This window comes from Lissotriton vulgaris, chromosome 1_2, assembly GCF_964263255.1.
Source record: "Lissotriton vulgaris chromosome 1_2, aLisVul1.2, whole genome shotgun sequence".
Classification (NCBI taxonomy): Eukaryota; Metazoa; Chordata; class Amphibia; order Caudata; family Salamandridae; genus Lissotriton; species Lissotriton vulgaris.
Genome location: NC_141686.1, coordinates 223,445,396 through 223,471,390, shown reverse-complemented (window position 1 = coordinate 223,471,390; position 25,995 = coordinate 223,445,396). Strand labels below are relative to the sequence as shown.

At 37.8% G+C, this 25,995-nt stretch overlaps 1 protein-coding gene across 1 annotated transcript in view; it reads right to left on the bottom strand.

Annotated features, from left to right (window-relative positions):
• The window catches only part of LOC147735080 (uncharacterized), a 112,623-nt gene extending 88,698 nt beyond the window's left edge, over positions 1–23,925 (bottom strand). The window contains exons 1-2 of the mRNA XM_086952605.1: positions 23,821–23,925; positions 14,364–19,134 (exon numbers count right to left, since the gene is read on the bottom strand). Coding sequence (XP_086808731.1) covers positions 14,364–19,095 — 4,732 coding nt within the window. The 5' untranslated portion in view covers positions 19,096–19,134; positions 23,821–23,925. The remainder of the gene's footprint in view (positions 1–14,363; positions 19,135–23,820) is intronic.
• Between the last annotated feature and the right edge of the window lie 2,070 nt (positions 23,926–25,995).

Here is a 25,995-nt window from a genome sequence, read left to right as displayed (position 1 = left end):
TCTCATATTAGCCAATCATACCTCTTCCCTCACTTTTTTCAAATCAAAACCCTTCCCCCCTCTGCCCTGTCTGCCTTGTTTCCATAGCAACCACCTCCTGGAAGACCTCTCATGTTTGCAAATTCACACAACAATGTTTCAATTGAACTCTGAACTCTCAGTGCACCTGCGTATCCAGTGCAATATTTCATTAAATGTTTCTTCCTTGACCATTCAAATTACATCTTTCAAAGAACACATCCATGCACCCTAACTTTCTGTTTTCAGAAATGGAAATGCACCAATCACTGCTAATGATTCATTAGCATTGAAAACCACAGTTTTTTTTCTTTACAAACTCCTACTGTTTCAACTGCCCTTTCATTACCACACTTCATCTGACTGCAGAACAACCTTCTGCCACCATGTTTAAGGTCTGGATTGTTGGACATAGTTACATCCACTGGGCTCAAAGGTATGCTGAAAACAGAAATTTACCTAACCTCAATTTACAAGATGTGGAAATTAAGTGGTTGGGCCAAAGAGGATTAAAATGTCACCAATTGATACCATTGGTGAAAACCTTTATGCATTTGCCAAAACCTGACCTGTTAATTGTGCACTGTGGAGGTAATGATTTGGGCACTTTGACAGGGGTAGGTCTGGAAATGCTTTTAAAGGACACCTTTGAGCAATTAATGGCACTTTTTCCTCAAACTGCCTTGGTATATTCCAATATATGCCAAAGACAGAAATGGAGGTGGTCCAACCAATTTTGTCCACAAATTGAGAAAGCGAGGAAGCATGTAAACAAATCTGTTTCAGCTTTCATGAGAGACCATGGAATGGGCTCTCTGTACAACAATAACTTGCGTTACTACATGCAAGATATCTACAGAGGAGATGGAGTTCACTTCTCAGATGAGGGCAACAGAATTTTCATTCTGAATTTAAGACTGTGCATTGGTACCTACTTATAAGTACCTAAATGTACCATAAACCCAAAAGCTCTTCTCAGAGCTACCCTTCATCTGATCACTCACAATTATTATTTTTTTCTAACTTTTTTCATTAATTTCCCACAAAATTCGCTCCCCGGGGCGCTACCCGGTTCGCGAACCGAAAGCTAACCTCGCGGAATTTTTAAAAAAAATGTTTTTTTCCGCACATATAAACCTCCTCAGCCACCCTCAGAAAACCTAGAGGGTCAAGGTAAGTCTACCATGACCCCTTCTACCCATTCTAAACATTATTTGCCCTCCATCTTGTATCTTAATGCGACCGAAACACAAAATGGTGGACTCCCGTGACGCTTAAGGTTCGCGAACCGGGCCGCTTCCCGGAAAGCGGTCCAAAAAAAAGGTGGGAAAGTAATTTACAGAAAAACGACTAGAGTCACTCTCACCAAATATAGATTAGCTCATACTACATAACAATCCCTTTCATTTTCACAAATTTGATTGAAATTCCATTTAGCCATGAAGCCTGTAGACCTCTCTAAGTACCGTGAGGTAAATTACTTCACAAAACACATCTGAAGTGTTGGAATTGACAACCAATGAAAATGTTACTTTCATTTTCTACTTTTATTACCTGACATTTGATTGGTTATATACCTGAATATATTTAAAGGAAGAGAAGGAAACACAGCCATTTTGACTACTACTTGTTGTTGTATATATCATTTAGAATATCACTAATAACATCAACTTGTTTCTAAAGGTAAGTTGTTATTTTTAAAACTGAAGTATATTGTGCACTATAAGTAAATATGGTAAACTTTTTCAGATAGTTATATACTATCCCTCTGTAAGAGTTAGACATTGAGAAAGGCTTCTTTATTATAATTATGGACTGATTTAGGTTTCTGTGGTATAATTATGAATTTACTTAGGCTTCTTCACAGGCACTTTTTAATAGTACTACTTCACGCCTGAAACCATACAGTGCCCATAGATTACTTCTCTGTTATAAACTCACAAGTGCCTGTCTGAACTTAAACCCAACAGTGCCCTATCTCTACTGATATATTTATTTTTTATGCAAATTACAGCAATAAAATGGAAGGTGAGCAAAATGTTTCCTTCGAAATTGTTCTGGAGAACAACACAGAAAAAGTTATTGAGGACAATGATGACTCAGATTTCATGGATGAATCACGGGACCATGAATTAGTTCAATGTGTAGAATCTGTGGATCATTTACTTCATTATGATGACGGTCAAATGTTGGAACTTATGTTCACTGAACAAGAACACATATCAGACAGTGAAATGCTAGACGTTGTATTAAATTTTGAAAAACAATCCGAAAAATAAAATTGTATGTAATATTAAAAAATTGTTTGAGTCTTTAATCATTTTTATATGTAATTCATAAACTAGTTAAATGTTAGAAATGTTAATAAATTTTGAAACACAATCACAATAATAAATAATTGCTTAAAAAATAAAAAAATTAAAAAATAATCAACAAAACCAACAAATAATTAACATACAGTATTAGAAAAGTCTTTCATTCTTTTATCCATAAAGTTCGCTGCCCAGAACGCTTTCCGGTTCGCGAACTTGGCGCTTACCACGCAAAAAAAAATTTTTTTTTTTTTTTTTGGACCCTCCTAGGCCCTTTTAAAACCTCCACATAAAACCTAGGGGGTCAACGAGGATCTACTATGCCCCCTTATGGTAATTTCCCCCTTTGTTTTGGCCTCCTCTTGTCTCTCGATCCTACCGAGAGACAAGATGGCGGCCGCTCCGGACTGTTTAGAATGTTGACAGACACCGGAGGGCCAATCAGCTTCGCATCGCAAAGTTCCGATACGCGAAAGGTTCGCTAACCGGATCGCTGCCCGGAGCGCTGTTACAGATATATATCTTGATTTAAACGTTAATTTCTCAAAATCCACTGAAGCACATATATTGAGACCTAGCAAAGGCACATCAGGCTAACAGTCCCTACAATTTTGCCAAGTTTCGTGAAAATCCATTCAGCCATTCGGGCTAAAAGTGAGTCCAACCGCCCTATGGAAATTAACATGGGAAAAAGGCGTTTTGGGATATATAGTTAGGATTTTTTCCCTATGGCATTTCTGAAAATTCTATGTCTAATAACTTTAGCGTTTGTGGACGGAATCGGCTGAAATTTTCAGGAAAATGGCACATTCTGTTTCTGAGCAGCCCCTGAAAATTTGGGGGGGGGTCGTCAAGGGGGGGCCGAGAAAAAAGGGGGGTCCCAAAACACGTTTTTCCCATGTTAATTTCCATAGGGCGGTTGGACTCACTTTTAGGCCGAACGGCTGAATGGATTTTCACGAAACTTGGCAAAATTGTAGGGACTGTTAGCCCGATGTGCCTTTGCTAGGTCTCAATATATGTGCTTCAGTGGATTTTGAGAAATTACCATTTAAATCAAGATATATATCTGTAACAGCGCTCCGGGCAGCGATCCGGTCCGCTTACTTTTCGCGTTTCGGAACTTTGCGCGCAGAAAGCTGATTGGCTCTCCGGTGTCTGTCAACATTCTAAACAGTCCGGAGCGGCCGCCATCTTGTCTCTCGGTAGGATCGAGAGAGAAGAAGAGGTGAAAAACGAAAGGGGAATTTAATGAAAGGGGGCAAGGTATCCCCCTCTTGACCCCCTAGGAATGTTGTTGGGGTTATTAAAGGGTCCCGTGGGGAAAAGAAAAAAAAAATGATTTTTCACGGTAGAAGCGCTTCACGGGCCGCGAACTGGGCCGCAAACTGGTAGCAAAACGGGAATTCGCCATTTTGTGCTTCGTTAATTAAATTACTAGGTATAAGGGGGTGCGGGAGACGTATCCTAATCCCCTATGTTTCCTGAGGGTGGCTGAGGAGGCTGATATATGTTGATACATCTCTTCCAGCGGCTGTGCGTGAGCTTTTTTTTTTTTTGCTGCGTGACAGTCCGGAGCGGCCGCCATCTTGTCTCTCGTTAGGATCGAGAGAGAAGAAGAGGTGAAAAACGAAAGGGGAATTTAATGAAAGGGGGCAAGGTATCCCCCTCTTGACCCCACTAGGAATGTTGTTGGGGTTATTAAAGGGTCCCGTGGGGAAAAGAAAAAAAAAATGATTTTTCACGGTAGAAGCGCTTCACGGGCCGCGAACTGGGCCGCAAACTGGTAGCGAAACGGGAATTCGCCATTTTGTGCTTCGTTTTAATTGTTTAGAGACAAAAATTATCGCCGCACATCGGCCACAATGCATGAATATCGTTGAAAAGTCAGCGATATTCATGCATTATCCAGCAAATGCTCTTAGCCGTGTTATCCACCTTCCATTGGATAATATGGTTAAAAACTGCTCTGTGCGTGAGCTTTTTTTTTTTTTTTTTTTTTTTTTTGCTGCGTGACGTTTGTTAACGTTCGATTCGATGGAAATCAGGAAGTGTTGACCACCATTTTGTCACTGCGAGTAAATATTTTGTTATAAATGAATCCTTATTGATAAACATTGTCTGCGCCATCTTGCGTTTTGTCCAATGCCACAATTTTGTCGTGCACGGCAGCCATTTTAGATGCCTTGACCAGGGCCACTCTCTGCACGCCGCCGATTCTCAGCATGGCTCCCCACCCTCGCACGCATCTCCCCCACGCAATGGTCACCCCCGCTCTCTCTCTCATGCATGGGCCATATACTTCCCCCATCTGCGCTGCTCTTCTCTGAGAATCACACCCTGTGCCCGCTCGACACCTCCCTTTCACCCTATTCACTACCGCATCCTCTGACACTCCTCTTCCTCTGTGTCCGATTGTCCAGGCCGGACCTAGGCTATCACCTAGCCCTGCGGATGTAGTTTATGGCCCCAGCTGTAGAGTATCCAGACATGCCAACCCTCCCGATTCAGGCGTGAGACTACTGATTTCAGTGCTAGTCTTTCGCTTCCCGATTCCTGCAAGGAAAAACCCGGGGGCATATTACCAACAACTAGCGGTAATTTTTGTCTCTAACTAGTTTAGAGACAAAAATTATCGCCGCACATCGGCGAATTTTATCGCACATAAACCTTGCTATTAGCAAGGTTTATCGCAAATGCGATAAAAAACGGCCGCAATGCATGAATATCGTTGAAAAGTCAGCGATATTCATGCATTATCCAGCAAATGCTCTTAGCCATGTTATCCACTTCCCATTGAACAAGCGCATGGTCTTTTAAAGATTTGTGAAGTACTCGGGGCGGCGGTGTGTGTGTGCCCTCTTTCAGGAGCGGGCGGGGGGGCACTGCCAGCAATTTGCAGGCCAGGCAGTGTTCAACACGTGCATCACCCTTTCTCTGCCTGCTATTGCGCTCCATGCTTCGGAAAGGTAAGAAAAAGAACGTGCATTTGAGTTTGAAATGTCCGATCTTGTAGCAGTACACTTGCAAAGCCCACACATGACAATAACCCGATTCAAGGCCCCATTCACCCGATTTTTAAAAAAAATATAGTACTCCAAGACAGTTACATTTTAAAACTTTATTAACATTTAAATATAACGAACGCAACAAAAACTGTAAATATATTTAACCATTTTTTGAAATTAACCAGAACTATAACGATAACAACAACATCAACAATAATATAACTTTTATGCCTAAATTACGCAAACATTTAGCTAATCTGCTAAAGGGGGGAGTCGCAATTTCTTTACAATAATCAATAATGAAAAATCCACATCAATAGGGTTGTCCGTTTTCTCGATGCAGCACTATAGTGCAATATACACAGCACCTGGGGTGTCAAGAGTGAACAGGTCTTTCTTTGTTTCTTAAGATGTTATCTCCGAGAATGCTGATGCATTGGTGTCTGTACACTTCTTTGTCAATTCTGTCAAGATGATAACTGCTTTATAAACAGACGATATCTTTGTTTAGTCATTAGTGTTAAGTGTGTCTGAAACTACAGTGCCCTTCTGTTTTTTTTTCTTCAGGCTCTACAGAGTTTTGTGTGTTGTTCTTTTGAGCGACAATTATTCCAGAGGTTTCAGGTTCACTTGTTTTGTCCTGCAGTGAGTTAACAGCTTTAGAGAGTTCATGTTTATTTGCTATGTCCTGCTGTTCGTCAACTGCTTCAGAGACGTCAGCCTCATTTTTTCATGTTTCAGTAGATCCTGGACCTGCCCGGCCGCGCCCAAAATGGCGCCGGTGTAAATGGGACTCGTAACTGCTTGTTCTGTACTGGTTGCCCAACCTTGATATCACGAGATACATATGCAGTTTTGAAGCACATGGCGGAGGCTTGTCTGCTGTAGTGGGGCGCCCCTTTATCGTTTCAGTCGCCATTCCGCCCGCTTTTGCTACACTGTGCTTTTTCCGCCGTTCAGCTGTTTAGCGCCCGCTCTTACGGCTACAGCGTCTCGCTCACCATGTAGTTGAGTTGCTCCCACTCTTGCGGTGCAGCGATAGGCGGCTGCCACAGGACTCTTAAAATGGAGGCCGGCTCTTCGGATTTGGGCCTGGTCCAGCAAAATGGCCCTGGGACACCTTGGAACTCGGACGCTTGTCTGCCAGGGCTTGGGTTCCATTCTCGAAAGCGTCCCCTCAGCCTTGAAGATTGTACAAAAGTCTTGGGGGCCCTCGACTCCCGCAGGCTTCCGGTGGGGAGCGGCTGCCATGATTGCTTGCGGAATGGCCACGACGGAGCTACGAGATGGTGGTGCTCTCATGGTGACGCCAGCTTCAGTCTGAAACATCCAGAAACAAGGTGGGGCTTTCATCGTTTGGGGAAAAAAAATGTTTTAATCCAATGAAAAGTGTTATTTTTAGGTCACATGACCTAGTCTTACATAATTAGGAAAAGAAAAGTAAAATGAACCAATGAAAAGTTTTATTAACAAGTCACATGACCTGTTATGCTTACGTTACGCGCTGCGCGGCGCGCTCTGGATCGTTTCCGGGAAGCTGCGCCTTGCGCACCGGAGCACTTCCGGGTGCGCTAACGCGTCGCGTCATATGACGCATTACGCGACAATGCAGTTGCAGAATATAGTCAAAATGTCTCCACCAACCAGCGGTCGGAATACAACCGCTTTCAGCAGTCCAAAAAGTTCGGTCAAATCTTAAGAGCGGGAGCAACTCAACTACATGGTGAGCGAGACGTTGTAGTCGCAAGAGCGAGCGGTAAACAGCTGAATGGCGGAAGAGGCACAGAGTACCAAAAGCGGGCGGAATGGCAACTAAAACGGTAAAGGGGCGCCCTACGACAGCGTGTCTTCAGGTGAAACGGATTGTGGGAAAAGGTCCAGAATGAAAGATTCTTCAAAAGGGAAAAAATTCCGCCGGACCCCGGGAGCCGGCCGCCTATGCCGGGGGCGATCTCAGGCCTCACCAGGGCAACACGACTTGGGGAGGGGGCAGGAGCCAAGCGCCCCCTCTCAGTCCGCGCCATCTCACCGCCCCTCGGGGGCCTCCGTCAAGCGGTTTAGGGAGGCACCGTATCACATTGTTTTCCAATGCAGTCAGGTCCACAAATGGACCCCACTTACTTTGAATAGTGAAGCTGCAGCAGGTGCAAATAAGGTTTAAACAGTGTTACAAGAGCTGCTTAGAACTCTGAAGTATGGCACTCTACAACCAGGACTTATGCCATTTATGTAAGGCAGTGACATGGAAGCAAGTCAGGGACAAAAAGCATGAACGAACATTCACGTATGAAAATCTTATTTGGAGAAGGGGTAGAATCCAAACGCCCCCTGCCAGTTCGCGCCACTACACCGTATGTGGAAAATCTGAAGCCATCATTCTACATGAGTTTCATGCTCGATCGATTGAGCTAGCCGGATCGGGCAATAAAAAGTATAAAATAGTTATGTAAATAGTTATTTAATAAAATGTTTTACTCTGTTTCTTTGCTGGTGTGTTGTGTATATTTATAATATTTGCATAGGGTTTGCCGTTATTTTGGGCGGTGTGGGTGGCGGAGTCGAGCTGTTTTGCAGCCCTCATGGTGTGGAGCTCAGTTCATTTCACTATTTTCGTATTTCTCATGAAGGGTTATTCCTAATGTTTGTATTTTACCGAGGTCAAAAAGAGATCGAATTAGTGGTCTACTGATTTTGCTCGATTACTTTTATTTTTTTACACGATTTTTCACTATCTGCAAAGACTAAACAGAGTATTGCGACTTTGTGCTTGTTTGTAAATAGAGAATGATCCAAAGAGAACCAATTGTAAAACAGTAAATGCTTGGATAATAATCAATCAAATGGAGAGACAAGCAGGTACGACGGATTACAACAGGGGTAAAGGTCTGAGTTAACTACCGTTCACTATCTGCAAAGAGAGAGTACTACTAAGAGAAAAGAGGGGAGTGGGGGGGGGCAGCGTTCAAAGCACATCAGCGTGCATAAACACGAAAACGTTTTTACCTATCACGTACTTGACATTTGACAGCTTTTGATATTTGCTATTAAAAAAACATTGAAATTCACAGAAAAAACCATAGGTTATACTCCATATATAGTTAGGAATTTGCATTTACAAAACCTTGAAAATTCAATGAAAAAACCATTGGTTGTAGGCCATATATAGTTAGGGATTTGCATTTAGAAAACCTTATTTTACTCGCATAAAACCATTGAAATTCCATATATAGTTATAAGCGCTAACTATATATCGCGCACCCGCAATCCACTGCTGATGATGTCACATATTACATCATTCATGACATGGTTAGTGACATCACTGATGACATCACTGATGACATCTCAAATGACATCACTGATGACATCACTGATAACATCTCATTTGACATGACTGATCACATCACTGATGATATCATTCATGTGATAATACCATGAACCTCTTCAGACTCTAATATAACCTTAGATACAATCAGTGTAAACAGACAGTCACTCATCCATGGAGTTACTCACACACCTAGTCAGTTATGCCAAAAATTAATCACACCTCCATTTTCTCAACTATACAGTTATACACACCTTACTTATTCAAACATATACTAACACATATTTACTTTACTCTCTTATACAATCTCTGATACATGTTCACAATGATCCATACAGCCACTCACACATTCACTAGCTCTTATGCACAGTTATTTATAGATGTCAACTCTCACATGTACTGTGTTTTACATATGTACTTAATTTGACATGTAGCACTGAGATATCCATTCACTCACTAATACACTCATGCACAGTCAACCGCCCATACAGCTGTTTCCACATGCAGTTTTGAATCTATACATATAGTGAATCAACTACTCACACATCTATGTACAGAGTCACACACCTCCCAGCCACCCATACACACACACTCAGTTTCCCATACAAATACTTGGACAACCAATCAATAACCCATACAGTTACTCATATAGCTACTGATCAACATATGCAGCAGTTTGTAGAACAACAGATATAATGATGCACAAATTAAAACAGTTTAGTCACTAACCCATGCACTCAGTGAGACACATTTAATCACTCACTCAATCAGTCAGTCATGCACCTAGTAAATCCTTCATCCAGACACTTATACATGCACTCATTCTTCAATATGTAAAACATGTTTTAACTTTACAGAAACATACAGTCACTGGATGTTGTAATCAGTGATGTCATCAGTGATGTCATTTGAGATGTCATCAGTGATGTCATCAGTGATGTCACTAACCATGTCATGAATGATGTAATATGTGACATCATCAGCAGTGGATTGCGGGTGCGCGATATATAGTTAGCGCTTATAACTATATATGGAATATATATATATATATATATTCACTGAAAAAACCATAGGTTTCACACCAGTTATAGTTAGGAATTAGCATTTAAAAAACCTATTAAATTCACTGAAAAAACCATAGGTTTCACACCAGTTATAGTTAGCTGGAAATTTTACTGATATAAAACCATTGAAATTCCCACGTTATAGTTAGTCGGACTCACTATAACTTGCGCGTACAATGCACTGCTGATGACATCACTCATGACATCACTGATGAGACCATCCAGTGAATGTGTGTCTTTCTGAAAAATAAATTTGTTTTATATATGTATTTGTAAAGGTCGATGGAAGAATAAATGTTTAAATAAGTGTGTAAATGGATGTTTTTTTAAAAAAAATTGGTTGGGTAACTGGCTTATTAAGTGTATCTTAGTGAATACATATATTAGCGAGTATTGTTTAAATATTTAAATGTTTGTATCAGTGTTTCTCTTTGTGTATAAGTGGCTGCATGGGGTTGGTGACTGACTCACTGTTTGTATGTGTTTTGAAGACAGCATATGTGCAGGACTGTATGGGTGGATGAGTGTATATATGTGTGTGTTAGTGAGTGAATGACTGTCTCACTAGTGTCTTCATTAGTAACGACATATGTTTTAATCTAGTATATGTGAGTATTGATGTATATAAGTGAGTATAGTATATATAGTGAGAGATTGTAGGAGTTCCTGTGTAAATAAGTATGTGTTTCTATAAGTGATTGTTTAAGAGAGTAAGTATGGGTAAGTTTCCTTAGAAGTAAGGTGGCAGTGTGTGTATAAATGTATATGCAAATAAATGGATGTTCAATAGTTTATTTGCATGTGTGAGTATGTGTGTGAGTAACTTTTGGATGATTGCTGATGTGTAACAGGATGTGTAGGTGTATCACTACATATGATGAGTGAGTATATATGAGTGACTATATAGAACTGTTGGTGAATGAGTGGATGTGTATATAGATGGTGGAATTACTGAATTGGTTGTTGTTACTGGTTTGGGTATCTCCATTTTTTTGAAAATGTTTGTTTCTATTTTTGAATATGTGTTTCAAGCGTTACATTACACTGAAATTAGGTCTGTCACTCTGTCACAAGGATGATCTCATCAGTGATGTCATGAGTGATGTCATCAGCAGTGCATTGTACGCGCAAGTTATAGTGAGTCCGACTAACTATAACGTGGGAATTTCAATGGTTTTATATCAGTAAAATTTCCAGCTAACTATAACTGGTGTGAAACCTATGGTTTTTTCAGTGAATTTAATAGGTTTTTTAAATGCTAATTCCTAACTATAACTGGTGTGAAACCTATGGTTTTTTCAGTGAATTTCATAGGTTTTTTAAATGCTAATTCCTAACTATAACTGGTGTGAAACCTATGGTTTTTTCAGTGAATTTCATAGGTTTTTTTAATGCTAATTCCTAACTTTCTATACAGACTCATACCTATGTGTTTTTTAGTGAATTGCTAAAGTATGTTTTTGTAAAAATGAACACTATAATGTATATTGAGATAATATTTTTAATTTAAAATATTTTTTTTTTATATTTCACTTTGGTGCGCTTCCGGTGCGCGCACCCGTGCGCGTACCGTCAGCGCACTAACAAAAAAAAAAGAAAAAAAAAATGAAGGAGTGACTGTGTAATAGATAGTAAGACAGATAAAAAGTTTAAAAGGAAGTAACTGAGAAAAGAAAAATGAATAAGGGAGCAAAAGAAAGAAGAAATAGGAAGAACACTAAAGTAGAGGTTAAGGGAGAATATAAATGGATATTGAAAGTAAAAAGAAGGACAGATAAGTATGAGAATGACAGGTAGTGACGGAATCAGAGGAAAAGAATAGCAGTGATTGAGGGAAAGTAAATATCAGTGAATATAAGTAAAGAGGGGTGAAACAGGGTACATATAAGTGAATAAGGGCAACACATGGGGAGTAATAGAGAGAAAGAAGAGAGAGAGTAAAAGAAAGACAAAAGGAAGAACTAACTGAACTACAGTACAATGAGTGTGAAAGAAAAAAAAATGGAGAAAGAGAAAGAGGGTTAGGAAACTAAAGCAGTGGTACTAAGTGAATATAAAAAAGATAAAAAGTGGTGGAAGGAACTGAGGAAATGCAGATAGTTCTTATTACATTAAGAAGTTGTGAATGAAGTACAGTAAAGAAACAGCAATGAAAAAAGAGTGTAAATTAGTAAAGAGAGGTAAATAAGGGTGAAGAAGAAAATGAGTGCATAATAATGTGAACACAATATAAATTACATAAAGCAAACAACACAATAACTTCTACAATATGTTACATTATTTATTTTTGCTGTTCTCAGAATATATTGAATTCCACTTAAATTAGTGAGTTCAAAGTCTTCATCATATAACAGCGGGAAAAAAAAAACACAATCTAAAAGATTGTGTTTAAAAAAACCCATTCAAACATACATCTCATATATGTACACTAATCTTTGATTCACTTACTTTTCCATGAGGCCAAGTAGAAGATAGTGAAGGTCCTTTTGGTAGAAAAAAAGTCTGCTGTTCCTTATAAGTTCCATTTCATCGACTTCCTATGAAAAAAGATCTAAAAACATCATACCATACACAATCCTCACGGCCAATTTGTGTCAGATATATCGGTATTTTTTACTTTCAGATCCACTTAAAGTATCTACATAAGATTGCAGATAGTGAAGGTCCTTTTGGTGAAAAAAGTCTCCTGTGCTCTATAACTTCGATTTCATCAACTTCCTATGAAAAAAGATCTAACAACATCATATCTTACATTTTCCTCACGGCCAATTTGTGTCAGATATATCAGTATTTTTTACTTTGAGATCCACTTAAAGTATCTACATGAGATAAATAATTTCAAATATTAGATTAACTAACTAACTAACTAACTTTTATTAACTATTCCCGTCTTCAAAGGCCAATTCCCTTTACTAAAACTTTGGTTTTAAAAACACTAGATAAGAATTTGTAGAGTCATAAGGCAAACGTTGTTTATAAGTTAAATGACAATCATTGCAGTAACTCCATCCATTTTCAGATTTTAAGTAGCATGTATAATGTCCTGAGGTGGTCGAAGGTCCATCATGATAAATAATAGCTTCAGTTGTAAAGGTCCTTCCAGAAATTGATAACTGAGAAGCCACAAAATTTTTGATAGAAGTTGTCAATTTAGTTCCATCAGGTCTACATCGTTGGAAAACTAAAATGATATACTGCCCATACCTTTGTATAAATAATGTGGACAGCATTGTACAGTTACATTGGGTACACACCATATTATGATCTGCTGCTTTAACTAGATTTTTAAAAGACACTGATTTACAGTCTGGTAAAGTCAAATATATAAATCTTTCAGTGTCTATTGTAGTAGTACTTGATAAACTACAATTGTGGCAGTCATGCTGCCATTGATAAGAAAGACTGAAAAGATTATCTACATCTACACCTTCATCTTCCAAAACACCAAACATATACATTAAAAATTCCTGACAATCCTGCTGAATGTTCTGTGAAAATTTATCTTGACCAGAACACAAATCTAAAATATTTCGAATTTCTGTTACACTTTCTATTTGTGCTGTAACACTGCTACATTTCTGAAACACAGAATTCAATAAACCACACAATCTTTGATCCCGATTTTCAACAATCTGTTCTTGTAAACTTTTAAGAAAAAAAACAACATTAACCACTACATTAGCATAGCAGTTGACACCAGAACTGTTTTCAAACTGAAATCCAACAACATTTTCTCCACAATTCTTTTTCTTCCTGTTTTCAATTACAGTTTTCTCTACTTTTTGTCTTTTTGCAACTACCTCACTACAATTATCCTCATTTCTTCTTTTTCGGCCTACCACACGTTTTTCAAACAGAGGATATTGAGGCAAATGTGGAGCATACTCTCTTCTTAACCTATTGTATTCTTTAACACAATCTAGATCTGCACAAATTTTTGTCTCATCACACGCAATCAAATACAATCCTGATAAAGTTCTGACTCGAGATAATGCCACATATGCCATACCCTCTTTAAACACAGATCTTCCAATGTTCACCAATGCACTATCTACACTTAAACCTTGAGATTTATGAATTGTCACTGCATACGCCAAACAAACAGGAAACTGTTTTCGGCGAACATATAAGTCTTTTACAAGTAAAAATCTAGCAGAACAACGACTTATTTGTTGTACTTGTTCAATGCCATCAAATTTTATTTTTAAAAATTCAATTCCATCTCTATTTCTGTAATTCACAAAATCAACAACATAACCCATTGCTCCATTTACCAGACCGCTTTCAACATTTAAATTCCTTCTCAAAATGATACGACAATTTAAACACACATTCAGAGTCTTTTCAAAACCAGCTGTTTTTGAAATACTTTTCTCCAATGAATGCAATTTAATTTTCAAATTTTCTGACAAAACAATTGTTGCACCCATATGCTCTATTTTATCTATTGCTTCTAATTTCACAATCTCTTCATTTTCTAAGTCTAACATTTTTTGGTTGAAGATGGAACATTCTTGCAGAGTTGGCATCAAACATATCCCAGATTTCTTCTCAGTCATTTTTTTAAAAATATTCTCTGGAAGAATGTTGTCATTTGGATACAAATTTGAAATTAATCGACTATGCAAAGCTTTTTTACCTTTCTCAGTCATTTTTCCAATTCTTACATCTTGTAGAATATTTTTATAATCTTCATCCTTGGCCTGTCGCATATTTTGAAGCAGTTCAGCATATTTAAAATTTAGCCATATATTAACATTTCCAATGCTTCCAAGGGACTTCCTGGTATCTTCATGCGTGAGCATTTTAAACACTGGTTGTCCTTTTACTGGAGTCAACTGCAATAGATCTCCAAAAACAATAATGTGTTTTCCTCCAAATAACACATCATAGTCTGTTTTAAGAATTTCTTGCATTCTCAAATGCACAAAAGCAAGCATTAGATTTGAGACCATGCTTACTTCATCTATGATAAGAAGTTTCATTTTCTTCAAGACTCTTGAAACTTCAGAACACGCATCTCCAGATAGCTTGTTGTAATGCAATTTATTATCATGTTCAACTGGCAGCATCAATAAACGATGTAGAGTAATCCCTTTAATGTTATGTGCTGCCAGACCAGTTGGAGCAGTTACAACACAAGACAGTGGTGAATCAGTCCTTTTCTGCAGATAACTTGCAACGGCTTTAATTAGAAAACTTTTTCCTGTCCCCGCTTCTCCACTTACATACAGTCGGACAGGGTCAAATAATATACATGAGCACTCTTTTTTCTCATGTCTGAATCCATGTTCAATCTGCTCTGTGACTTCATCATATATCTTTTTCTGCTCAATGTTTAGTTGCGTTACCAAATCTTCTAAGTTAACTCCATCCTCTTGAGCTTGTTCCATAGCTCTTTCCACCTCATCCATGGCAGTGGCAGCTTCATTTTGGATAATTGGTCCTCCTAGTGGATCCTGGCTCAATGAAGTAGAACTCTGACTATCTTGAGAACTGTTTCTAGCTATCTCTTCAGCAATTGTGGTTTCTTGCTCCATTTCTTCATTCAACATTTGCAGATAATTTAGAAAAATAGGACATTCTATGGTATCCTTAGTTGCATTAAAAGAGTCTTCATAACAGAGAAAATCTCCAAGTAGTTCCTCTTCTGTACGCCATGGCTTAAAGAGTTGCAAAAGAGCTAAGTAGTAAAATTCTCTTTTGTCTGGAACTTCACAACTCAATTTTCGATGATTAATCAAATGGCCTTTTTTCTGCTTCACTAGACATCCTTCATAGCCAATGAGTGCATATTTTCCATTATTGATATCTTCTGTGATGTTCCTCTTATAACTGTAGTTTTGAAGAACTTCATACAAACATATGTTCTCAAGGTGAGTACTTCTATTTGGATAGTATGTATCCAACATATTTGTCTTCAAAATATCTGTACTGTTTGGTTCTTTTTCCGCCAAATATTCAATTTCTTGTACAGATTTCAAAACTCGGTTTCGTGTGGCAGCAAGACCAAGACTCACCCAAATGATTGTTCTTGATTTGGCATAGAGACTTGCTGATGATAACCGATCAGAACATTCATATGCTCCAATTTCTCGATGTGACAACATCTTCAGACTGAAACTGTATAATTTCTTGCTTAGACTCTTTTCATGTGAAATGTCCTCCCACATTTCCTTCAGTTCTGTCTTTTCTTTTTTGGTGATGTAAGATGTCACATATCGAGCCACAGCAATAGAGTTGTCAGCAACGAACTGAATATCCATGTTAGCATTCCACATGGATAAAATCACTGGGTTGTAATCGTTGATGTACTTAGATTCTTCATTTCTTTTCAAATTATATGTGTTTTTGGGAGATTTTCTCGTCACAGTATGTCGTAGAGATGACATCAAATTATTTACTCTTCCCTTAGAAATCACTGGTCGAGGAAATGCAAAACGACATTTCGTGTAGTACTTTTCCTTGTTTTTAAATTTTCGACGACAGTACTTTCCACAACGATGAGATTGAAAACGTAAAACTTGTTGCCTTAAATTGTTTTCTTCAGTAGATTTTGGAACAGCACATGTTGAATACTCTTCAATGAAACTCATCACTGTTTCATCTGAATCTGATCCAAATTTGGGTGCATCTTTAATCCACAACAACATATGTATATGAGGAGCACCTCTCGCTTGATATTCCTTCCTCCAAAAGAAATCCAAAACCTCTCCAAGGGGAGGATTTTTTTTGTTGGTAATAAAAGACATCATAGCTTCAAATCTATGATTAAAATATCTGCAAACATTCACTGGATCTAAAGAACACAGTTCTCCTGGTGTTTTCAATTCTATATTTGGTATGTTTTCATTTGCCTCTCGTAGAAATTGAAGTAAATCGTCCCATGCATACTCAGCACAGCTAAGAGTGAGGAACCATGTAGGAGTTCCTAAGTTTCTTAGCATACATTTCAATTCTCCATGACGACGAAACCAATACTCATTGGTTCCACGTTGACATGCCATGAGATTGATTAGCTGAGATTCCAAAATACTGTCTTGCAGATTAACTTTCTCCATAAAGTCCCTTGCACATACATTTTGCAAATGAGGTCCACTTTTTAATATATGATTAACTGCATAAGAAAGCCCAGACAAATCACTTTCAAACAGTAGATGAAATAAATATGGAATGCATTGACGAAACCTTGGATCTTCTGCATATAATCTTAGAGTCCGGTATTCAGCTGCAGGAATTTGAACTGGTCGATCATCATATCGTCCACCACAACCTGTTGGAAATAATTGTGGAAAACAACGAGCTTCCAAACTTTCTTCCCATACACTAATGGGACTTCCTTTTGCTGCCTTCATTTGAAACAAGTCAATTGCATTTCCCATTACTTCTTTGGAATGTAAAGGATGAACAGTATAATGTTCATATATTTCTTCAGTTCTAGACACATCAACTTTTTCAATTTGACCAACTGAAGAATCACTATCTTCTTCTGTAGCTGTTTCCTCAACTCCAACACTTACATGTTTGTAGTACTCATTGTTTTTAACTAAATACAACGTTGCCTTCTTGACTTTTTTAACATCCACTAAATCTTGCCAAATTTTCTTACTCTTTGTTGGAACCCCATTAACTAGAATAACTAAAGGATCTTCTTCTACTCTTTCTACACCAATTGTATTAATATTTTTCTTTACATCTAGAGGCAAATAAACAACTCTTCCCTTTAATCCTCTCAGTAAATCTGATGGAGGCAATTTCCCTGTCTTAGGCTCCATGCGTACAATAGCCTGAAAAGGATGGACACATTGAATCAAAATAGATTCATAAGTATTTAGATCCATCAATTCAGAAGGAATATCTATCAACTGAAGATTATTATAAACTGCTCTTGCAGGCATTCTATTTTCATTTAATTTTTTCAAACAATAAGTGCAAATACGCTGATCCAAACTCAAATCAAAAGAATTCTCCACCAACAAATAACTTACAAAATCCTCCCATTCACTATTATTTTCCAATTCACTTTTTGCATATAAATCAACTAACCTAGTCTGAATTTTATAATGAGTCCGTCGACAACACACACAAGTTACATTAGGCCTCTCACTTGATTTCACCTTAAACTTGATAATTTCCTCATCAAACTTTTCAATACTTGAAATTTGTCCATTATCTTCTACATTACCATCCATTACTATATCTATTTCTACACTGTCCTCTTTGTTCCCAAAATAACAAAACTCAATTTCTTCACAAATAGTCTTCACATCCACTTCAGATCCATGCAAAAGAGCACTATTTAACTGTTTAAGCTTAAGTGCAGGACTTTTTGCATAATACAACTTCCTCACTAATTTCCTTACGTTATTATGATGCACTGCTAACATCCTAAAATGATGAAAAACACTCCGACAAACTTTTCTAGAAAGACATGCTAGTGAATGCCCTTGCAAACCTGTGCTTTCTCTCACTCTGCAAGGATCTAACTCTTGCAGGATCTTCATTTTTTGTTTGAGACTTTTTTTACTATATGTACGTAAGAAATTTCGAAGCAAATCAATTGATTCCTGTCGCACACTACAAATACTACTGCATTTCCATGTGTACACTGGACCCTTAGTACGTCTCCCTAAAACTTCATCAGCTAACACCTCTTCTGCATCTCTAGGTACAAGTTTCTCTTTTTCCATCACACAACTATCTTTCACCTCATAGGCACGACCACTGGTGTCAACCGCATGCACCAAATCATTTTCCTGAAAGTAACTCTCCTCATTAAAAAAAGGCTCAGAACTTGAACTATGCATCCATTCACCAGAAAATACTTCACAAAAATTACTCCGATTAATAATTCTTTTCCATCTACTGTTCGATTTGAAAACATCCATTGCCTTATTAAGTATCCTAATTCTATTGATTATTAAAATAAATAATTTTTTCTTAACTTCAAAAGCCTGATCAACAATCTTTTCTACACTTTTCTTTTTCTTGTAAAAAGCAGCTTTTAGTTTACTTTTCTTTTCATTTTTTAGCAAATTTAAAACTACCCTATTGCGAAACATTCGCCTACGAATGTCCCTAAAAACATTTACTCTTCTATTGCTAACCATTCTCTTCTCTCCTGGTCCAATGGAAACATTTTTTGTGGGCTTCTCTTTCCTTTTTAGATTTGTTGACTTTTTCTGTATATTCACATTAGCAATTTCATTTTTTTTCCTACGACATATGTTACGAAGAAAAGACTTAATTGGCTTACCAGAAGCTTTTCTGGTGTTTTTTGAAGTAGTTGTTGAAGAGGATTCCATAAACTCTGTTGTTGATGTTCTCCTTTTCCGTATGGTATTTTTGATATTTCTTTGCCTTGAAGGCATTTTTGCTTGCTTTTCAGAAGTTGATTTGAATCTGTTGTTCTGTTAAAAAAACACATGAAAGACCACTATTAGCAAACAACAAAGTAATGTTAAAAAGCAAACAATATAAACAATAAATTGCAACATATTTAAGTTTATACAATAGCAACTCATGGCTTTATTTTTAAAGGCCTTGCGCCACCAGTGCGTCACTTATTACCCATGTTTAAAGTCAAGCATCAGCTGCACATGGCATTCATAAATAAGGGCCAAATGCAAATACCAATCAATTGCACCCAAAAATCGATTTTTCAATAACATGTAAGAAACACTGCGCAAAACCTAAGTACAACCACTCAATATCATCAAACAAAGTCAGGGCCTTATTTATGAAAGCCTTGCGCCACCAGTGCGTCACGTATTACCCATGTTGAAAGTCATGCATCGGCTGCACATGGCAATCATAAATAAGGACCAAATACATATACCAATCAATTGCACCCAAAAATCGATTTTTCAATAACATGTAAGGAACACGGCGCAGAACCTAAGTACAACCAATCAATATCATCAAACAAAGTCAGGGCCTTATTTATGAAAGCCTTGCGCCACCAGTGCGTCACTTATTACCCATGTTTAAAGTCATGCATCAGTTGCACATGGCAATCATAAATTAGGGCAAAATACATATACTAATCAATTGCACCCAAAAATCGATTTTTCAATAACATGTAAGAAACACGGCGCAGAACCTAAGTACAACCAATCAATATCATCAAACAAAGTCAGGGCCTTATTTATGAAAGCCTTGCGCCACCAGTGCGTCACTTATTACCCATGTTTAAAGTCATGCATCAGCTGCACATGGCATTCATAAATAAGGGCCAAATACATATACCAATCAATTGCACCCAAAAATCGATTTTTGTTTAACATGTAAGAAGCACTGTGCAGAACCTATGTACAACCAATCAATATCATCAAACAAAGTCAGAGCCTTATTTATGAAAGCCTTGCACCACCAGTGCGTCACTTATTACCCATGTTTAAAGTCATGCATCAGTTGCACATGGCAATCATAAATAAGGGCCAAATACATATACCAATCAATTGCACCCCAAAATCGATTTTTCAATAACATGTAAGAAACACTGCGCAAAACCTAAGTACAACCACTCAATATCATCAAACAAAGTCAGGGCCTTATTTATGAAAGCCTTGCGCCACCAGTGCGTCACGTATTACCCATGTTGAAAGTCATGCATCAGCTGCACATGGCAATCATAAATAAGGACCAAATACATATACCAATCAATTGCACCCAAAAATCGATTTTTCAATAACATGTAAGAAGCACTGTGCAGAACCTAAGTACAACCAATCAATATCATCAAACAAAGTCAGGGCCTTATTTATGAAAGCCTTGCGCCACCAGTGCGTCACTTATTACCCATGTTTAAAGTCATGCATCAGCTGCACATGGCATTCATAAATAAGAGCCAAATACATATACCAATCAATTGCACCCAAAAATCGATTTTTGTTTAACATGTAAGAAGCACTGTGCAGAACCTATATACAACCAATCAATATCATCAAACAAAGTCAGAGCCTTATTTATGAAAGCCTTGCACCACCAGTGCGTCACTTATTACCCATGTTTAAAGTCATGCATCAGCTGCACATGGCAATCATAAATAAGGGCCACATACATATACCAATCAATTGCACCCAAAAATCGATTTTTGTTTAACATGTAAGAAGCACTGTGCAGAACCTAAGTACAACCACTCAATATCATCAAACAAAGTCAGGCCTTATTTATGAAAGCCTTGCGCCACCAGTGCGTCACTTATTACCCATGTTTAAAGTCATGCATCAGCTGCACATGGCATTCATAAATAAGGGCCAAATACATATACCAATCAATTGCACCCAAAAATCGATTTTTGTTTAACATGTAAGAAGCACTGTGCAGAACCTATATACAACCAATCAATATCATCAAACAAAGTCAGAGCCTTATTTATGAAAGCCTTGCACCACCAGTGCGTCACTTATTACCCATGTTTAAAGTCATGCATCAGCTGCACATGGCAATCATAAATAAGGGCCAAATACATATACCAATCAATTGCACCCAAAAATCGATTTTTGAATAACATGTAAGGAACACTGCACAGAACCTAAGTACAACCACTCAATATCATCAAACAAAGTCAGGCCTTATTTATGAAAGCCTTGCGCCACCAGTGCGTCACTTATTACCCATGTTTAAAGTCATGCATCAGTTGCACATGGCAATCATAAATTAGGGCAAAATACATATACTAATCAATTGCACCCAAAAATCGATTTTTCAATAACATGTAAGGAACACGGCGCAGAACCTATGTACAACCAATCAATATCATCAAACAAAGTCAGGGCCTTATTTATGAAAGCCTTGCGCCACCAGTGCGTCACTTATTACCCATGTTTAAAGTCATGCATCAGCTGCACATGGCATTCATAAATAAGGGCCAAATACATATACCAATCAATTGCACCCAAAAATCGATTTTTGAATAACATGTAAGGAACACGGCACAGAACCTAAGTACAACCACTCAATATCATCAAACAAAGTCAGGGCCTTATTTATGAAAGCCTTGCGCCACCAGTGCGTCACTTATTACCCATGTTTAAAGTCATGCATCAGCTGCACATGGCATTCATAAATAAGGGCCAAATACATATACCAATCAATTGCACCCAAAAATCGATTTTTGAATAACATGTAAGGAACACTGCACAGAACCTAAGTACAACCACTCAATATCATCAAACAAAGTCAGGCCTTATTTATGAAAGCCTTGCGCCACCAGTGCGTCACTTATTACCCATGTTTAAAGTCATGCATCAGTTGCACATGGCAATCATAAATTAGGGCAAAATACATATACTAATCAATTGCACCCAAAAATCGATTTTTCAATAACATGTAAGAAACACGGCGCAGAACCTAAGTACAACCAATCAATATCATCAAACAAAGTCAGGGCCTTATTTATGAAAGCCTTGCGCCACCAGTGCGTCACTTATTACCCATGTTTAAAGTCATGCATCAGCTGCACATGGCATTCATAAATAAGGGCCAAATACATATACCAATCAATTGCACCCAAAAATCGATTTTTGTTTAACATGTAAGAAGCACTGTGTAGAACCTATGTACAACCAATCAATATCATCAAACAAAGTCAGAGCCTTATTTATGAAAGCCTTGCACCACCAGTGCATCACTTATTACCCATGTTTAAAGTCATGCATCAGCTGCACATGGCAATCATAAATAAGGGCCAAATACATATACCAATCAATTGCACCCAAAAATCGATTTTTGAATAACATGTAAGGAACACTGCACAGAACCTAAGTACAACCACTCAATATCATCAAACAAAGTCAGGCCTTATTTATGAAAGCCTTGCGCCACCAGTGCGTCACTTATTACCCATGTTTAAAGTCATGCATCAGTTGCACATGGCAATCATAAATTAGGGCAAAATACATATACTAATCAATTGCACCCAAAAATCGATTTTTCAATAACATGTAAGGAACACGGCGCAGAACCTAAGTACAACCAATCAATATCATCAAACAAAGTCAGGGCCTTATTTATGAAAGCCTTGCGCCACCAGTGCGTCACTTATTACCCATGTTTAAAGTCATGCATCAGCTGCACATGGCAATCATAAATAAGGGCCAAATACATATACCAATCAATTGCACCCAAAAATCGATTTTTGAATAACATGTAAGGAACACTGCACAGAACCTAAGTACAACCACTCAATATCATCAAACAAAGTCAGGCCTTATTTATGAAAGCCTTGCGCCACCAGTGCGTCACTTATTACCCATGTTTAAAGTCATGCATCAGTTGCACATGGCAATCATAAATTAGGGCAAAATACATATACTAATCAATTGCACCCAAAAATCGATTTTTCAATAACATGTAAGCAACACAGCGCAGAACCTATGTACAACCAATCAAAATCATCAAACAAAGTCAGGGCCTTATTTATGAAAGCCTTGCGCCACCAGTGCGTCACTTATTACCCATGTTTAAAGTCATGCATCAGCTGCACATGGCATTCATAAATAAGGGCCAAATACATATACCAATCAATTGCACCCAAAAATCGATTTTTGAATAACATGTAAGGAACACTGCACAGAACCTAAGTACAACCACTCAATATCATCAAACAAAGTCAGGGCCTTATTTATGAAAGCCTTGCGCCACCAGTGCGTCACTTATTACCCATGTTTAAAGTCATGCATCAGCTGCACATGGCATTCATAAATAAGGGCCAAATACATATACCAATCAATTGTACCCAAAAATCGATTTTTCAATAACATGTAAGGAACACTGCACAGAACCTAACTAAAACCACTCAATATCATCAAACAAAATCAGAGCCTCATTTATAAAAGCCTGGCGCCACCAGTGCATCACTTATTACCCATGTTTAAAGTCATGCATCAACTGCACATGGCAATCATAAAAAAAGCCAAATAAAAATACCATTCATTTGCACCCAAAATCGATTTTTAAATAACATGTAAAAAACACTGCGCAGGACTTATATACTAACATACAATTTCACTTCTAAAACATAACTATCTGCTTCCAAATATTCTCCATAGAGAAAATAAATCTCTATCTAAATTAAATGAATCATTACTTACCTTTAGAAATGCTTTTGGAGATTGAAAACAGTGTCAGACACACACACCAATTTTTCTTTAGCAGAGGAAAAGGTGTGCTCTCAATACACTGAAACCAAGACTGGCATAGAAAATCTCTATCTTTGTACACATATGCCTTAATTCAACCAATGAAAACTCTTCCCTCACTATTTTCAAACCAACACCCATCCCCCTCTCAAACCTTTCTATCTGTTACCATAGCAACTCCCTCCTAACTGAACTCTAAGGTTCAAAAGTTTATCTTACAATGTTGCAAATTAACTCAGCAAGGATGTTTGACCTGTCAATACAGCAGCCTATACAGGGTATTTTTGCTTTTGGTGACTTTTTTTAAACCATTCAAATTGCTTCTTTCACACAACATAACCATACACCCTAACTTTCAGTTTTCAACTATCTGAATCCACCAATCATTGCTAGTGATTCAAGAGCACAGAAACTCCACAATTATTTTTTTGTGAACTCCTACTGTTCCAACTGCCATTTCATTCCCACACTTCATCTGACTGGACCAGAACCTTCTCACATCATGTACTCTGTTTGGGTTATTGGACATAGCTACATCCACTGGGCTCAAAGGTATGCAGCTAGCAGAAATTTTCATAACCTTGATTTATCAAATGTGGAAATCAAGTGGATTGGCCACAGAGGATTAAAATGTCACCAATTGATACCATTGGTGAAAACCTTTTTGCATCTGCCAGAACCTGACCTTATAATTGTGCACTGTGGTGGAAACGATCTAGGCACATTAACTGGAGTAGGTCTGGAAATGCTATTAAAGGACACCTTTCATCAATTGATGATACTTTTTCCCCACACTGCCTTGGTATATTCCAATATATGCCAAAGACAGAAATGGAACTGGTCCAACCAATTTTGTCCACAATTTGAGAAAGCACGGAAACATGTAAATAAATCTGTTTCTGCTTACATGAGAGACTATGGAATGGGTTCATTATACAATAATAACTTGCGTTACAACATGCAAGACATCTACAGAGGAGATGGAGTGCACTTCTCAGATGAGGGGAATAGAATATTCCTTCTGAATTTAAGAATGTGTATTGGAACCTACTTGTAGGTACCTAAATCAACCACAGAACCCAAAAGCTCTTTTCAGAGCTACCCTAACTCTGATCATTCAAAGCGTTTATTTTTTTCTAACTTTTTTCACTATTTTTCACCAAAGTACGCGTACGAGTACGCTTAAAGGTGCGCGCACCAGGCGCTTCCCCCGCGAAAAATTTAAGAATTTTTTTTTTTTTTTTTACGTTTATGAGCCTCCTAAGCCCCCCTCAGAAAACCTAGAGGGTCAAGAAGTCTCTACAGTTCCCCCTTCTATCCATTCCGAACATTGTTTACCCTCCATCTTGTGTCTCGATTGTTCCGAAACACAAAATGGATGACTCCCGTTACGCTGCCCGTGCGCGTACTGGAGCGCGCACTAGTAAGCGCAAAATAAAAAAAGGTGGGAAAGTAATTTACGGAAAACCCAATGGAGACACTTTCATCAAATATAGAATACGCCCTACTACATAGCAGTCCCTACCATTTGCCCAAATTTGGTGAAATTCCATTGAGACATTTAGGCTACAGGCCTCTCTAAATATCCTGAGGTAAATTACATGACAAAAACACACTTGTAATGTTAGAATTTACAACCAATTAAAAAGTATCTCTCATTTTCTACGATTTTTTCCTGTCGTTTGATTGGTTAAGTACAACAATATATATAAAAGAAGAGAGGGAAACACAGCCATTTTGACTACTGCTTCCTGAAGTACACTTGAAAACAAATTTCACTGTCAACTTCAACTAATTTCTCTAAGGTAACTTCTAATTATGGAAGTATATTGTACACGTTAAGTTTATTTCTTAAAAAATATTCTGTTAGTGATATGCTATCCCTCTTTAATAGTTAGAGATAGACATAGACTTCTCTGTAATAGTTATGGATTGAGTTAGGCTTCTCTGGTATACAGTACCCTAACTCTACTAATATAGTTAATTTATATGCAATTTTCAGAAAGAAAATGGAAGGAGAAAATAAGGCAAATGATACTTCTATCAAAGTAAAGGTGGAAAAACCAGAAGATGAAAAAAAAGAAGTTGATTTCATGGATGACTCTTTGGATGAACAGTTTATAGAAT